General features: G+C 35.8%; 1 protein-coding gene across 6 annotated transcripts in view; it reads right to left on the bottom strand.

Moving 5' to 3' along the window:
• Positions 1–17,624, bottom strand: part of CEP162 (centrosomal protein 162) — a 46,927-nt gene that overhangs the window by 19,043 nt on the left and 10,260 nt on the right. For 4 of the 6 annotated variants that reach the window (XM_027696043.1, XM_027696026.1, XM_027696017.1 and 1 more), the window contains exons 5-18: positions 13,355–13,507; positions 12,907–13,093; positions 11,877–11,929; positions 10,055–10,167; positions 9,094–9,124; positions 8,583–8,705; positions 7,695–7,886; positions 7,452–7,533; positions 6,337–6,601; positions 4,967–5,225; positions 3,096–3,229; positions 2,067–2,294; positions 1,288–1,425; positions 283–395 (exon numbers count right to left, since the gene is read on the bottom strand). In XM_027696043.1, coding sequence (XP_027551844.1) covers positions 283–395; positions 1,288–1,425; positions 2,067–2,294; positions 3,096–3,229; positions 4,967–5,225; positions 6,337–6,601; positions 7,452–7,533; positions 7,695–7,886; positions 8,583–8,705; positions 9,094–9,124; positions 10,055–10,167; positions 11,877–11,929; positions 12,907–13,093; positions 13,355–13,507 — 2,071 coding nt within the window. Of the gene's footprint in view, positions 1–282; positions 396–1,287; positions 1,426–2,066; positions 2,295–3,095; positions 3,230–4,966; positions 5,226–6,336; positions 6,602–7,451; positions 7,534–7,694; positions 7,887–8,582; positions 8,706–9,093; positions 9,125–10,054; positions 10,168–11,876; positions 11,930–12,906; positions 13,094–13,318; positions 13,508–16,860; positions 16,967–17,624 lie in introns of those variants that run through there. The other 2 variants (XM_027696035.1, XM_027696051.1) reach the window with 2 other exon arrangements.

The following is a 17,624-nucleotide window of genomic DNA, read 5'->3' as shown; positions in this document are numbered from 1 at the left end:
AAATGTAGTGTACGTATCACACATTCTGATATAAGCATGAATTTAAATATTCCCCAAGTGGGAGATTCTAGTCTTCCCACAGGTTTGCAACATCATCAAGAAAACTAAGAATTAAGTGCCCATAATCAACATAAATAATTTCTCAAAAGAAGAAACAAACCACAAACCCAAGAAAAACTTGAAAATATGCACCTGACAGACTCTGCAATGGTTTTTCATATATAAAATAATAAATAGCTGAAAACTCCAGAGATTTCAGGTCAGATGTGTAAAATTGCCTACCTTAGGTCTCTTAATTCAGACATTAAACACTGATTCTCCTTAAACATTCGTTCCTCATTTTTTTTGTTTTGGATTTGTAGATCTTTCATTTGTTTGTATAACCTCTCATTTTCCTAAGTTGAGACAGACAAAGGTAAAGAATGGTAATAAATTACTGTTTTCTCCAGTTCTAAAACAATTGTCTATGACTTGCATAGTTTGCCTACTGAAACAGTGGAAGCAAACACTAAATACTTCGTTACTAAGCTTCTAAAATGGAGATCTACTTTCATTATCTACAATTTTGTCCAAACATATGCTCACTCCGGAGGATCTAAGCCAGTTCCTCTCCAAAGCTATCCCAACTATATTCTAAAAGCATGTTCATGAGCGGGTGCTGATAGATCAGAGCTCAGCCTGCCCATTCTTCAATCTCGTGGACACAAACCATCACCAATTTGGGATGCTCACAGCCATACTGGTAAGACTTTGTGTCTGCACCAAGAAACTCCATTGAGCACCAGCTGGAAGGTGCTCACTACCTATTGGATTTGCAAGCATTCAAAAGGATTATTAAGCGTGCGTTGTCTATTCTACACTTGACTAAGTAATAAAAATCAGATACATTAATAAAGTTATCTTGAAATCAGCTGCTCAGATTTTGAGAAAAACATCTTAAAAACAGAACTCTCCAGATTTCTAATAATGCTTAAAAATACTACTTTTCTTCTACATTTGGGGAAAAGAGTTTGTGGCTATTTATTGGCCATAAAGTATTTTCTCAGTTCTCAACTGACAAGTCAGTGATTTTTACAATGGATTTTTACACAGAACTGTGGAAAAACTTAGCCCAAACTAGACACATGTAAAATACTTTTTAAACATGCAATATGTTTGCCCATCACACCCAAATTTCATCTACTTTTTAGACAGCAAGATAACTGTTTTCATGTAAAAGTAATAACCATTAAACAATTTTGTTTCTGACACTGGCTAGAACACAGCTCAACATGCAGTGTGGTATACCTGTTGATAACCTTGAATAATGACCTCTTGATCTTCAATTTCTTTTTGTATTTGTGCCAGTTTTTCTTGAGTTACAGGAATTGTTGCTGTATGGTGGGTCCATCTCTTTTCTTGAGCCATCTCTTCCATGCTTCTTAACTTTCAGAAAGAAAAAGAACACACAAGCAATAAGAAATTTTTGTTGGTGATATGGAATTCTCTACAAGACTACACTTTTATAATATTAGTAGTTCAATCTCTTCATTAAGGTATGACAGCAGACCCATGAGCCACTCTTATTACTTAAGTTCTACAGAAGCATTATGAAACAGAAACAAGGTGTAAAACTCTTGGAAAAGTTAAAGTTTACACTCCCTCTTTTGTTCTCATGTATCTAGACAGGAGGGTATAGTGGAATAACTCTGGGAATTTTTCATACAGACAAAAGACAACACTGAAAAACGCATCAAAAACTAAAAACAGTATCTCAAAATATAGTACTTATCTATAACAAGTCGTATCTGGTAATCTCTGTGAGAGTGAGCTAAATCTTTGCAAAAAAACTTGCTGTAGAACTCTCAAAATAGCAAAGTAAAGGAACTCAGGATAACCTAGTTTATCTCTGAAGAAAAAAAACAAGGCAATAAATATAACTGCAAGTATGCATTTATAAAGTAGCAGTGTCTGTGTAAATCTTGATTTTCTGCTCATGAACGACACATGTAAAGTAACAATAATTTAATTTTCAGAAGCAATGTTCCTCCTCTTCTGTAGGGACAGGATACAAGCTGATGAAGTACCTTACTCTGAAGAACATAATTTTCCTGACCCAGATGAGAAAGTTCTTTTTCATGCTGTGTTTTCAATTCTACTATCTTTGTCTCCATTTCTTTCTCTTTTTGTGAAACCTTGCTGGACAGTTGTTGAATCAAATCACGAGCTGTGTTCAGGTCCTCCTCTGCAGCTTGTACTCGTTTTAACAAATACAGTTCTCTATCACAACTTTTGACAGGAGAAAATGATAACTCCTAGTGAAGAGAATTCAGGGAAATGTTACACTCAGCTGATTGTTTACTCTGCTCATCAAGTTCACTTAACTTGTTTGTCTGGCTCTCAGCACCCACATAAAGCACTTGGAAAAAAAAATTCAAAAAACAACTCAAAACACAAACTCCCCAACATTCTAATAGCAAAACATCCTGCATTTACTTTACTGAGCTACTTTCTCATTTCCAAATTATATATGAGGAAAACAAATCAAAAGACCAACAAGAAAAATACCTTGCATATGAGGGCCACTACATTGCTACCAGAATTATTTTATTATGCATCTTACTTTTTGAAAAGCACTAATGCTTTAGGTATTCAATGAATAATTTTTTTTACACATTTGATAAGGGAGAATGAAACTCCATCATGGTGCTGCAAATTCAGTCATCTTGGAGAAGTCAGAAGATACTATTAAATATTTAATACAATGCAAATAGGAAAAAACCCCAAACAGTAGTACTGTTTGACACTCATAACAGAGTATTTTAAGTAGAAGTTTTATTTAACCTTATTTTACCCCAAAATAGTAATTTTTAGAATTTAATAAGCAACTTTAATTATATAGAACCACCCAGACAGAATTATGCAAGCGATTGAAAAGCAGTATGATTATACTTGTGTATTTTACAAGAAAAGTCTGGTGTTTGGCAAATACTGAAATATTGAATAAAGACTTCTCTTTAGTCAATCTTGTGATAGTTGGTAAAAGTCTTGACAAAATAGGCTTGCAAATGAAGCTGTACGTACTATAATTAGGAGCATCACTGGTTTTTACTTACATGCCTCTTATAATCCACAGCCTGGTGTCCAAGACTATTAACAACTGATTGGCCAGACAAAACTCTGTTAATACTTCTCTCCAAAGCTGGTTCATTCGTTGCAGATCTGATTATCCTAGTAGCAAATAAGGCTTCTTCATTTAGGCAGAAAGTAAAATAGAACAAAATTTAATACAGAATTTAATGTCCTTTAAGAAAAAATCTGTTCATGTGATCCACCCTGTAGGTATATAAATTAAGTATTCTACAAACTGAATTTTGAATTAAATATAAAAACTTGAGAGCAATGAGATACTACGGAAAAACTGGAGTGTTTTTTTTTTTTAAGTAAGGAATGACTTGTACTGATGACAAGATAAAACTAAATGGAACAACTGAAAAAAGTATCTGGATAATAAATACTTCATGAAACAAAATTAACTTCTCTGCTTGAGAAGTGGCCAATTCTCTAAGTATACATAAACACAACATATTTCAATCTATGGTGAAGATAAGGCACAGCAATTTTCAAAATGGACTTTGGAGTGCAGACAGCATACAAAGAAATGCAACATTTACTTTCTGCATCAAATAGAAACTTGAATGGAGTTAAAAATAAGGAAAGTTCACCCTAGAGTAACTAACATAAATGAAATATTTACTTCTCAGTTCTCTGAAATACAGATAGTAACTATAACTACCATTTCATTTCTGCCTATTAATTTAAGCAAAGAGCTCCTGCTTAGGAATGCTATACCTGAAAAAAAAAGACGATCCTTTTTCAAATGTAATACTTTTTACATGTCTCACACTATCCCCTCCCAAAGGTGCTCCCTTAGCGCTGATAATGAGGATTGTTTGATTCAAAGCCATTCTCTTCTTTGCTACAGAGGCCCCTGCAGTACGGAGCCAAGTGAGATTAACTTCTGAAATCACCTGCAATTGCTATGGTGAATGGTTACAGCTAGAGAGGGAAGAGCATGTTTGAATGAGGCTAGTGGCCTCATTCTATGATTCTGTGATTTTCTTGGTACTCGTCCCTCACTTCACCAACTTCACCAGGATGTACAACCTTCCGCCCCCAGGGAATGACACAACAGTACACTGAGGACCTCAGTTTGACTGCTGCCACTGAAGCATCTCCCTAAGACAGGTAACATAATCCTAAACTGCTTTTCCCAACACTATTTTCAGGGTTTTTAAAAGCATTGCATGCTCAAAATGCACTAAAACCTGGGTATCTGTAGAGTTACTTTCCCGTGCCTCGGAGATAGCAAACATCGTCTGCAAAGATGCTAAGCTGAATTATCTCAAGAAACTCTTCAAGCTTCATCCCAAAATAAAAAGGTTCGGACCTTTACTTGCAACACAGTTTCCAAAGGACTATATTGGTATTCTCCTTTCCATAGTGTTACAAGAGACATGAACAGAAAATAGGACTTTCTTTTTAGTATTTTCTTTGTGCTCTAGAATAGCAAAGATCAAAAGAAGCTGAGAACAGAAATTTGGCTTCAAACACAGAAGTTAGTGTATCAGCAAATCTTTACTGTAATGAAAAATGCCACTTGTAGGTATTAATTTTTAAACACCAGTTTTTTCTATTGTTTTGCTCCTACTGGTGAATAGTAGAGTAGTCTCAAACATAGTGGTGGTATATGTGAGTGGAAATGAAGCAAGACTACAATGCAAAGATTTATTTGAAAGTCTCTCTCCCAGCAACGTCATACTAATACAAAAAAAAAATCAGTACTTACCTGCATTAGGGTTTAGATTTCTTCTACAACATTTGGAATTTGGAATTTTTTTCCTTTTTTTTTTTTTTTTTTAATGTGAAGCATGACCAGCAAAGATCTCTGTCTCTTAAAACTCAAGACTTCTTACCATAGAATTACCTTTAGATTTTGCTCTATCTGCAGGACTTTTGGCTTTCATACAGGTCTTTCTGAAAGTTTCTTTTGGAGTTTTCTTCTCACTAACTGGAAAAGACTGTTTTGAGAGTGAACTGGGTTTCCCATAGCCAGAACTTCTAACCAGCCCATGAGGACCATATGAAGGTTTCTTTTTAAGTAAGGGTGCTGGAGTTCTGATATTGTATGACATTGGTTTAGTTGATTCTGATCTTTCATTCTTCAAGGAACAAGACCGAAGAGCCTGTGATAGAACACATTTGTTTAAAACAAGCTTTAGGTTCTACTGTAATCTCAAGGTAGCCTTCACTAATAAAAAACCCCATAGAACCATTTACCAAAACTACACAACTGTAAGACTCAGGCTGATGGGAAGCATTATTTTTAACCAAATTAGCAGTATGTAAATTTGCAGAATTGCATTACTTCAGACGTACACATAGGGCAAGTATTTTGTACTGACAGTTTAATTGTTTTGGGAAATTGTATTATATTACAGGATCTTTTGCTTAAAAAAGCAGGTAGGTCATGACTAAAGACAGTGAACACAGAAACCTGGCAATGAAGAGAGAAACAGCGGCAGGCAGAGGAACCCTGATAAACTTGATCATCAAAAACAGAGCACACAGCTCCCAAGCCTGTTTGCCCTGGTGGGAAATCCATCAGGATAAATCAGCCAAACCTCTCTCCCTGCAATGCCTTGCAGACAGAAGAGGTGATTGTCTAAAGAAGTGTAAAGCTAATTTAGAGGATGCAAAGACAAAAGAATTTGTGGATGCAGGGAGAAGATTTGGGATTGTGTAAATCTTGTTATGGAATGTCTGAGAGGATTGTAAAAATGTGCAAAACTTACGGAAAGTTTAGGGAAAGAACAAAACATAGGTAAAGGAGCAAGTTTGGGAAATAGAGGGAAAAATCTGACAAAAAAAGCTGGTGACATGACCAAGGTGTTGGTCAATACACTTTTCTGACTGGGCTCGACACTGATCATTGCAGTCTCTCCTATATTCTTATTGAACTCTATGTACATATACTCCCTATTCTGAGCCTGTTGTGTGTTTATACATGCCTGTCCAATGTTCACATGATCAGACCCATTATTAGCTTAAGCTGGGAACATGGCACTGCAGCAGCCTTGCACATGTTAGGCTGGGACAGGAAGGATCCCACTGGTCCTGAAGTCCACTGGATTTGGCTATCTCCAACAAGAGCAATGGCAACATAAGAGTTTCAAGAAAAAGAGCAACAGTGTCTCATTTCTAAACATCAGAGCATAATCAAATGACACAAAGTCTAAAAATCTATACATTTAAAAATTACTTCCATAAAACAAAAATCTGGCTGACAATACTTACTTGTTTAGTTTTGCTGCCTTGTGAAAGCAGTGAGTCTTGTACTACCTTTTCTCTTGGTATGCCAGGCTGTACTTCACTGGTCTGAGTTTCTTTCTCAGTCACCCTCTGAAAGTTATCATCATTCACACTTGTCTGTAGAAAGATGCTTTTTTCTCTGTTAAACTTTTCAACTAAGTTTGTCTCCCAAACTGTATCACTCTGGGGGTCTTCAAAGGGTGAATGGCTGACAAGGTCATTTTCTGTGCTGCCTATCAGTTTCACAGGACTATAAGAGAAAGGAATAAAAGTCATATATAATAAGACTTTTGCCCTTTGCTTTTCTATCACTCTGGAAAAAACAGCCTTTTTTTTTTTTTTAGGTATCAGCTGTAAAGACTGCCTGAATTTCAAGGAGCTACTAGGTTTCTTTTAAGAACAATCCTGCAGATTTAGTCATACAGATTTGCTCGCACACTGTGGAACAAGAGCCATTTCCCAGCAATGACTGTTTTTGTGGAGGTACCAAACTCGACTACAAGATGAACACCTGTAAGCATGCAAACACTAATAAACCAATGAATGGTAATTTCTGCTGGGTGCAGCTCCATGACAAGTTCCCAAAACTTATTTGCTAAGTATAACCTGTATTTCTAACAGATTCAAGGCCTGTGCTTTCTGCTCTAGACACAACAGTTGCAGCAAACAAGAAGGAGGTATGGAGCATAGGTCAGTAAGAATCACAAAAGTAGGCAAAATAAGAGGATTTAATCTTAAGATTATGAAGATTGGAGAGCTAGGATAGGATGCGGGCTGAAATACATGTATGGAGAAGGGCAAAGAGCAGAAGACTGGGAAAGCAGGGATCCTAGCTATGAGAGTAAGGAACACTCCTCCAAATGATCTGGCAAACATCGCTGCTTATCACTCAAGTAAGTTTGGGAATCCCTGGTCTAAACCTATTAACACTGTATATTCATTTTACAGTTCACTACAAATGCCATAATGACAGTGCAAGCCATAATGAAATTTCAGTACTTAATAAGGAAAAAAGACAGATGAGTTATTTAGTAAGCTGTTTTCCACAAACAGTGGGTTTAAGTTACTACAATTCTTAAAATACTTCTTGAAATAAATACCTTTCAGGCTCCACATCAAAACTTCTGATATTACATGAATGTCCTTTAATTGTTTTCATCAATTCTTCCACAGTAGTTAAATCTAATTAGTGATAAACATAAAATAAATACAAAAAAACTTAGGAAAAATACTTGTTAAAAGGACAACACTTAAAAATGTTTCATAAATGGAGTGTTAAAGATATTATTAGCTCACTCATTCTACATGCTTGTACAATACATGCCTTCCTTTCAGCTATTTACCTGAATCAATAGTTGACATGTTTTTTGAGTAGATGTCATTATTTTGTGAAATGCTTTGCCCTAAGCATTCTGAGACTGCCACTGCAGAATTGTGCAATTTCTGTTCATCAGTGTCTCCCAAGGACTGATCAACATGATGATATGCTTGGTGTAACGCTTCGATGTCACTGGTGGTTTGTCCATAGGAAGTACCTGTAAAAATGCAGGCTCATAAGAGACACTACTGGATTTTCTGTTTTGGGAAACATCCCACTGGAACCTGTGTTTCAGTAACTAGCTTGGTCTATCGTAGTGAAAACAGTGATTTCAGTTACGTAAAAAATCCCCTGAAAATCTCAATTTTACTATAAACAGTTGCCAAGTTAATCAGTACCTACTGAATAGTCCCACCTACAGTTGCATGCCTCTCCACCATCCTCCCTCCCATCAATATTTTATCAGTGCTAAAGCTAACAGTGTATGTGATAAAACTATTTTAACAGATGCCATCAGAGCCATACTCTGGATGTGACTGGCCTACACTGTTGTACAAAGTCTGATAAGAGAATGTATTTAATAATAGTGTTCAATGCAGTCAAAGAAGAATTTTAGCTATGATGAATAACCAGAGGAGATGATATTTAAACATGAAACTGCAATGTCAAAAACTACTTTGCAATAATCAAGTGTAAAAAGGTATCTTTTTAGCAGAAACATGACTTTTTCCTGAAATATGTCCTCCCGCTTTCAAGATTTGTTGCTAAAAGCCAAGGGTTTCATGTTCCCCAATAACTTAAGAACAAATGAAGACATCAGTTACCTATTCTAATAAAGTAAGGTTTTAGGGTTTGAGTTTTGTTGTGTGGTGGATTTTTTTCTTGTTTTTCCTTTTTTTTAAGCAACCCTTACCTGCGTCATTCATTTCAATTCCACTGACTTCTTCAGGCTGATTGTGTTCGCCTGGAGCTACATCTGATGTTTCAATGGCCTTCTGAAGTTCTGTTGTTGAATCTTGTGAATCAAGTAACACAACTAAGAGTAAGAAGATAAATGTTAAAGAAAGCACAATTCTCCTATTTATACTCTGTCTGCACTGGAATTAGAAGTATACCAAAACTTACCTTGATGTTCTAAACATACAAAAAATTCTATAGAGATTATTCTAATGCCATTAATGCTAAACTGATGAACTCTGATTGTAAATCTGAGTTCTGACTAGATGTAGTAAATATAAAAATACATCGATGATCACTCGAAGTGTCAACATGTAGATTATTTTTAATTACTTCAATCCAATGGATTTTCAGTACACAGAACACAATAAAATCAGGTGAAAAATATCCAAACAGTAAAAATCAGGTAAGCAACTTTCAAAAAGTTGTATTTAGTCTTCTCCCACTGATCAAAGTTTATATTTTACCTTTAGCCAGCATGCCAGTGTTTGCTTCTTCCTAACAAAAATAAAGAAAAAAAACTCTTCTTGAATATCAGGGGAAAAAAACTGGACAAGCTTTAGAAGTTGTTTCAATACCTAAAAACAGTTTTTAGATCTCAGAACTAAGCAGTTCTTCATGCTCGAAGAATATGAACTTCTCTAAAACCCTTCTTGGGATGCCAAAAGGTTCCTTTATTCTATAAACCCTCTCACAAGTGAAAAGGAATTAAATGCTACTCTGCATAAATTGAACATTTTTGCACCTTCCTGGTTTTCTTTTATCACAGTTTGAGAAAAGAAAAGAAAAGAAAGTAGCGGTAAGTACACTACATTTCCATTCTACTTTTTCTTTTCAAACATTTATTAAAATAGCACTCTAATAAATTTACTTAAAAAGAAATTAAAAAAAGAAAAAAAAGTTTACCTAGTGAAGATGAATACATGGTACTCTATAGACTTTTTTTGTAAAAAACCCAAATCTGAATGTGTGCTTGAGGGAGGTACCTATGTGCTTCAGCCACATGTGGTATACATCAAAAGACCTGACTAAGCCAGTGGACAGCAATCTCATACAGGGTAGATTTTTGGGTTCTCTGCCCAAAGTGCTTCTTTGTGCAGAACTACTTTCATCTGTCTACCATTGCTGGTATAGACACCACCTTAACAACTCAGAAAGATAATTCACTACCCATTCTGAGGCTGAGTCCCCAACCTGAGCTCATCATTTATGCCATCCCATCCACATTTCTTAATTCAAAGGAGTAAGCAGGAAACCCCATGAAGAACTTAACTCTTTCAGTGACATCTCACAAGAAAAAGTATATCCTTAGTAGAATGATACTCTTTCAGACAGTACATATTATATAAAGGTTTACTATATTTACAGTTATACATTGCAGAGCTTTTAAAATTCATGCAAGTAATAGAAACATTTGGTAAGCTATACCTGTTCTTGAGGACTTAAATCAACTTCTGACATGATGTTTTGATTCACCTCATTTCCCTCAACTTTAAGGGCAGGATTATCATCTGTTTCTTCAAAATCTTCACTGTAGCTACCTGAAGAATAAAATAAACATCAAAGAGAATGAATATTCAGTGAAGATAAAGCAGCAAGAGAAAGCTGTTTCCTTTTCCTCAACACCCCATCTAAGAACAGCTACTGCTAATATTACTCCTTTTACAAGGGCAACAGAAAGGTTCCAGAACTGGGTGTGATACTAAAACTACAGTGAAAGTCACACATAATCTCTCTAAATTCAAATGAAGTTTGTTTTACAATCAGATATACTTTACCTCTGTCTCTTCAAGGTGTACTTGAATTGACCCCTTTTATTCAATCACTTTCTCTCACCTAGGGGTAAAATGATGCAATTCCTACCCGGTAGATGAAGTACTCTGTACATCCACTTTGACAACTCCAGCAGTTTTTAGGCTCAGAATCTGTACTTTGGCTTCTTCTGACCTGCTGTGGTGGGCAAACAGCCACCCTCAAGGGTAACCATTATTTAAAAACACAAGCATGTCAGAGAATGAACTTTAGAAGCAAGCCAAAGGCTTTTCCTTCAGTTATCTAGATCCTTCCATAAGTTTCAGTTCCCTTTTACTGTATCTCTCCCACTCAGCTCCTGTGATTACAGGCTTCAGTATCTGCATTATCTGTAACACTTAAATCTAGAAGCATTGCAAAAAACTGGTTCATAATGTGTTCTTTCTGTGTTTGTCACCAATACAACTGACACACAGTTTAATTTGTATGTAAAAACTGCTCTATGAAGAATCACTATTTCTGCATTCTCTCTGCTTTTGGACCACAATAAGTCTGATCAGCTGAAAACAGCTTTCTCATACTGACCTAAGGCGAACACAGTGCTTATACTATTCCTGCACACCTATTATCCACTATTTTGCTTGCTATTTCATGAGATACCAGTTTGACAAAGACTAAACCAAACCATGCACAGCACACAGACTGGTAATTCCAGGTATTCCATGGCAACTTTTTCCTAAAAATCAGAAGTGTCAATTTCATAAAGGCAACCTTAACAATCAAGTAATTTCAACTGTTCTGTTAGGAAAAAGGCTACAACTATCATGATTTCTTGCAGTCGACAGAGTAATCAAGTTTTCAAGAAGAGAAGACTTCCTGTGATTATGGTTTACAAATATGTTTGGGAAATTTATGTTTGGGAAATTCAAGCCTGACAACAGGACATTTCAAAAGTTCAGCTAAATGTATGAATTTGAAAATACAATCTGTTAAATCACAGAAATACATTTTGCCATACAATCTGTTAAATTACAGAAATACATTCTACCATATGCTATCAATGAAGCATGAAACAAAGGGAGATGACAAAGGAAAGACCAATAAGCAAGATGGAAGGAGTCTAGTCTGGAAATTTTGAGGAAAAAAATAAGATAAGAGTAATATTGCAGATGACAGAGATTAAACTCAGGTATGAGAAGATGGCACAAAAGTACAGATGACTGTTAAGACACTGGAGTAAACATTAAAACATATTTCAACATCAGAGTCTTTTTTTTCATTTATGATTGACAGAGGTTTTTCACTAATTTTTTTTCCCTTTTCTTTTTTGTTTGTGTTTTGGGTTACAACAGATTAAAAATCCACTTAAAAAAAAAAGGACAAAAGCAGAAGTAAACACTCAAGCCCCTGTATCTGAATAACAGCTGCACAGTCATGATGTAAAAGCAGCCTAAGAGGCTGATGTAAAAACTACTGATAAGAAAAATGACTGTATTACCAGATTTCTCTTCATATGCGGGTTCTTCTTCTCCTTTTTCAGTTTTTTCATTTCTGAGAAACAAAATGAAAATTCTACTCTCATTTTGAACAGCAAATAAGTATACTTTTTTTCTTGGAACTCTACACTCTGATACTTCTTACAGTTATTAATAAAATAAAAAACCTGAATTTGTCCAACATAGCAAATCATACGTAAGAAAGGTGGAAAAATGTCAGCAATTATTAAAATAAAGTATTTCAGATTTTACAACTACCCATAGTTAACATTCTCAATCTATCTCTTAAAATCACTCTCTTTCTGCATTCTCTTCAACAATCTACATCAGCTTCTCAAAAAATATTTTACCATCTGGTTTGCCTCCTGTTCTGACCTTCTTATTCTGTGTTAATAAAATAAATAAAAAACCCCACCACGACTCCTTTCTTTCCCCTTTTCCCATAAAATTAAAGTTTTTCCCTTACCTAAAACTCTCCAGAATTCCGTCCCTCAACTGTTTTCATATCAGAAGTTGCCTTTGAGCTCAGCATTTTCAGCAACAGCAGCCTGAACTTCCCCTTCATCCATTTCTCTCACAGATGTTTGGACATTATTTTCACATAACTGATTATAAATGGAGTGACCCGGTCTATGAATTTATATCCTTCCTCTAGATTCATTTGTAATATTATGTCTGAAGGGACACAGAATCTTTCCTGATCTATTTCCTTGTTGCTATCAGTTGTTTCCTCTTCATTTAGTTACACCTTACAATTCAGAATGTTAAATTGACTTGTTACTATCAAATCAGGCACAAACTGTGCAGCTATATTCACTCATCACCAAGCTGTGCTTCCACCTTACTCCTTTCTTCTATTTATTAAGCTCATTTCTTCCCTTGTCTTAAAAAAAATAAAAGCCAAACCTCAATAAACAAACAAAAAGCTGATGGAAATCATACAGAATGTTGTCCCCACAAAAGTTCAGTGGCCATACCCAAGTCACATGTGCCCACTAATACAGCCCACAACTTTTATTCCCTCGACGTTACCGTACAAACGGTGCTAGCATGACAGAATCATTAGAATCCAGCTCTTTATTTAATCTTGAATAATCAATAGTAGAGGAAGCTTCCTGTTCAAGTTTGGCAAAGAAGACCTCTTTTTCTTCTTTTTCTTCCAAGGTATCCAATCCAACTCCCATAATACTTTGATTAGGCCCAGAAGCTAAAACTGAATCTAAATTTCAAAACAAAGAATAAACTCTGTCTATGCTCAATGTCCACATAGAATAGCCATAATAGTTAGCAACAATTACAGACAGACTCATAAAATATTAACAGTATCAAATAATCACAAACTAGTACTAGGAGACTTCATGAGATGCAGCTGAGGGAAGTGAAGAATCCCATCTTGCAATGAATTACAGTAAACTGCTTTTAATAGTAATTTATTTCGATATACCTAACTTCATGAAATGGTTGGGCACTCAGTTCTCACCAATTTTTTCCAGGCTGTCGCTACTCAAGGAGACAGCAACCCCATTACTTTTCTGAAGCTGCATCTTTTCCACATGCATATTGTCATAGCTTTCTCCCATAGGCTGTGAAGTGTTCTGTATCCTGTCAAAGTTTCCATTGGCTCCAAGAATTCCTAGGAAAAAAGTTGCAATATTCTTGACTACCATGCAAAAGCTATTTATATGATACTTCAGTCTTTCGGTCACTTTCCAGAACCAGTTTAAGTGTCATGTTGCAACTGCAAAGATATGCAGGCTCACAAATCACATTTGCCTAATTTCCACTGCTATAATTCTATATGTAAATCTTGTTTAATTAATTAAGCTATTATATATATTGTCTTCCTATCCTTCACATCTGCACACAAACCTAAAGCTCAGCATGAAGCAAATGTAGAAACTGTAAAAACTTACTTACTATCACATTACTCGCTGAAGACAATAACACACACAGATCCCTATACAAAAATTACATTTCTTTGTTAAAAGCCTGTTAATTTTATTTGATCTACTACCTCAGATCCCCACAGGTTTTTTAAAATTGTAACCATTGCCTTAGCAGCTACATTTCATTTGCTGCTTGAATGCTTTCAGGAAAAAAATAGTACTCACATTTACTTAAAGGTCACTGATGAACACCCAGTTCTTCCATTATGGATGTTTATGCAACTACAACTTGCAGTTGCTCTCCTTATTGTAATTTCATTCTTGTGAGCGTTCAACATCACCTTACCAACTTTATGCTGGCTCTCAGGCACAACACTGCCTTATCTACTTCCTTAAGGAAGATTAAAAGCCAGATATTGCAGGACATTACTAATTCAAAAACTCCCTTCTGCTTACCCGTAAAACACACATGTTTATACTTAGATTCTGTATAAGTTCTTGTTGGAGAACGGGTAGGAGAAAAGCTACTTATGCATTTTATCAAATGACACATGAAATTATTTAACAGTTCTCACAGAAGGGAACAGAATCTAAGTGTCCTTGTTAGAACGGCTGGGACCAATTCATCACTGGATAGGTGTAACCCAAAACTGTGTATTCTATAGCCTTCCATGCCATTTCCCAGAAACTGTTGTCAGTAGAGGCCTGCGAGGTGGGAAGATGTTCCTGTCCTCATACCCTTTTATGGAATTCCCCGCTCTGATACCCTTTTATGGAATTCCCCCTTCTGAGGGAGGGACTGAGCATCCTCATGCCCTTTTATGGAATTCCCTGCTCTGAGGGAGGGACTGAGAACTCCTGTCTGAACTGGAGAATATATAAACAGGGAGTTTCGGAACCTTTGCACCACTCGTGGGATCCAGAGGAATACTGCAGACCACCGCTCTCAACCAGACTGAGACCACCACCCTCAACTGGACTGCAATCACCACTTTTGACCAGACTGCAGCAGCTCTCCCACCAGCAGGTTTTTTCCCCTCTCCCTTTACTTTGGACTCGGGGGGCCAAGGAACACCACTTTTGTTCATGCCCCAGGGTGCTGGGTTATACATTTGGGTTTTGCAGGTTAAAACCAATTGTCTGTCTGTATAATTGTACTTATTGCATTATTTTAATAAATTGTTATTCTGACTTATAATCTCTCTCTTTTGAGTTGAGTTCATTTCCCCTGCTGGTTAACTTTTAAACCAGCACACTAAGTCAGTCTTTTCCAATATGAATCTTTAGTTGGTCAAAGACTCAGAATTTGTTGTTCTGCCTGGCCACATGACGTTTAGACTGTAGCTGTGCCCTTGTACTGAACATACCAGGAATGGTAAAGACATTGACAACAGCTCATTTCCTGCTGCAGGAGACTAGAGGAGATACATGCATCGATAACACTAAATCAGTCTTCTACATGCTGATCAAGTGCTTTGGCTCTGGGCTCTTCCTCTGTCCTTTATAGAGGTTCATACAAGTCCCTTTTAAAAAAATGCTATACTTGCCTATATCATGACAATGGAGAGAGCCCTTTCCCTTTGGTACTGAAAATGTGGGGAAAGCAAGAGTCTCAACACCTTTTCCATCTCTACTGGGCAGCCCTCAGCATGTTTATTCTGTTAAGAAGTAGAATAGGTTTATTTCCTTTATTTCAATGACAAAGTCCCCTTGCATATTTTATTGGGAGTCTAAGATTCTACATCTTAGAAATCCACATTCCTTTATCTAACTTCAGCTCTGTCCTCACTACAGAGCTCTGACTGATTTGCCTTGCAAGTAACGAATAAATGTCAGAGATATTATCTGATGCTCCACACGCACACAAGTTAATGCCTAAATAAACACATACTGCTAAATGCCTAAATAAATACATATTGCTACCACACTGAAAAGCATAAAATGGAAAGCTCAAAGTGTTGAACAGAAGCAAAAAACTGCTAATAGCCCATTTCTCAGGTAGCCAAATGCAGTAATTCAAAGCAATTTACCCAGATGGAACTCTATTCTTGTTATCAAGGCAGCAAACAGGAGTCTGCAGCTGGGTCACAAGTTTTTTGCAGAGCTTTAGATTAGCCATAATTTCACCAGACCCCAAACACCTTATTTTTGAATGAGAATATGTTAGCAGAATCAAATGATAAACTGTGACTGACCTCCTATGTAGAGATTTGCAAGAAAGGAGAATTGAATATAAGTCATTAAAAACCCAATAAGAATGTTTAATAGAATAAAATATTAAAAACCCCCACATTTTCCCGTGTTGTTTTATTTAAATAATCTCAAATTCAATTACATTTCTGAACAGATGTACATTGATCTTGAAGGCTTCCTTGGATTTATGTAAACTATCTAATAATTTTTAAGTATTTTTCCACTCAGTGTTTGAGTCAAATCAGTTTTTTTAAAAAAAGCATCTCTCATAATAATCTGAAGAACAAATACTGGTTTTGTAGCCATTAAACTTTGCAATTTAACCACTCTCAACACCCAGACACACCCCCCAGATTACAGGGGACTCTACTGTTGCTAAAAAAGGTAAGACTGTCTGTTTTCATTCACCCTACACAATCTGAACTTTGAGAAACCTATCAAACTAGGAAAAAAAATATCTTGTATGGATTTTGAAGTAATTTCACTGTGTTTTGGCTGTTTGAACAGTTCTACTTGTTTCTGGGGGGCTAGCAAGAGTGATTTTTTTTTTTGGAGGGGAAGGCTATTTGTTATTTTTTGTAAAGACTTCTTAAAGCAGCAGTTTTCTTGAACTCTAAAGATTCCTACCTGTAACTTCAAATGCAACATTTTGTAAGGCTAGTGATATACAGCATTCTTTTTTTAAAGTCCTGCCACTTGGAATTAATTAAAATAATAACCTGAGTTTAACTTAGAAAAATATTTCTAACCACCACATTTGAAAAGTTTAAAAACAAATAAAAAGGACTCAAACAGACAATGACAAACATCTACTTAAAAAGTCACTTTTTTCCCCATTTGACTAAGACTGTCAGAACTGAGCCATTTTATTTTTTTAATATCATATAGAACACAGTAGATTTGTTACCCTCAGAATTGTCTGGACTGTCAGAAGCAAGGGTTCCTTCTTCTTTGTTTAAGTATGAATCTTTCTTGTCCTTATGAAATTTTTCCAACATTTTGAATTTAGACAAAGCCTTGCTGTGAGATGCACTAGAAGAAGGTTTAGAGGGAACTACTTCTAAGTGTACATAAACGTTTAAACATTTTCATGCACAATGGACAGGGAATAAAGAGAAAAATAAGATGTGAGACTTCAAATTAACACTTCTGAAAAAGTAATACAGTTTAGTTTCTTGTAGATTGAACTATGTCTAATTTTTCTATCTATAACTAAAAATTAAAGTTAATACTTATAACTTCTGAGAATATAAATTCTTTTCTCTCTCTTTTATTTTTAAAAGAGAGAAATTCCTTCTTGCTCCATGTATATTTTGCATTCAAATATACCGTTCAAGGAGTTCAATATTTTACCTGAAGGAAAAGGAAATCAGTAAAACTACTTCAACAGGTTTTGGAAGCAAGCATCTAGATCAGCTCAAAGGAAAGTGGAAAAACATAGGTACATAAGTGTAAATTACTACTATATTTATCATTGTCAGGTATAGAACTGCACACTGTTTGCTCAAATCCTTCTGGGGACTTGCTGAGCAGCAAATACAATCAAGCCCCTTCCATTCACATTAGCAGAATTAAGTTTTAGATAACAGTACCTATGCTGAAAACTGTGCTCTCATGAAACTTAGATGATAGTCTCACTACACCCTTTATATACCTTAGGCTACCCAGATG

The sequence above is a fragment of the Neopelma chrysocephalum genome, unplaced genomic scaffold, assembly GCF_003984885.1.
Source record: "Neopelma chrysocephalum unplaced genomic scaffold, ASM398488v2 Primary Assembly neopelma1_23b, whole genome shotgun sequence".
Taxonomy (NCBI): Eukaryota; Metazoa; Chordata; class Aves; order Passeriformes; family Pipridae; genus Neopelma; species Neopelma chrysocephalum.
Note: the sequence above shows the minus strand (reverse complement) of the source record. Positions and strands in the feature narration are given on the sequence as shown.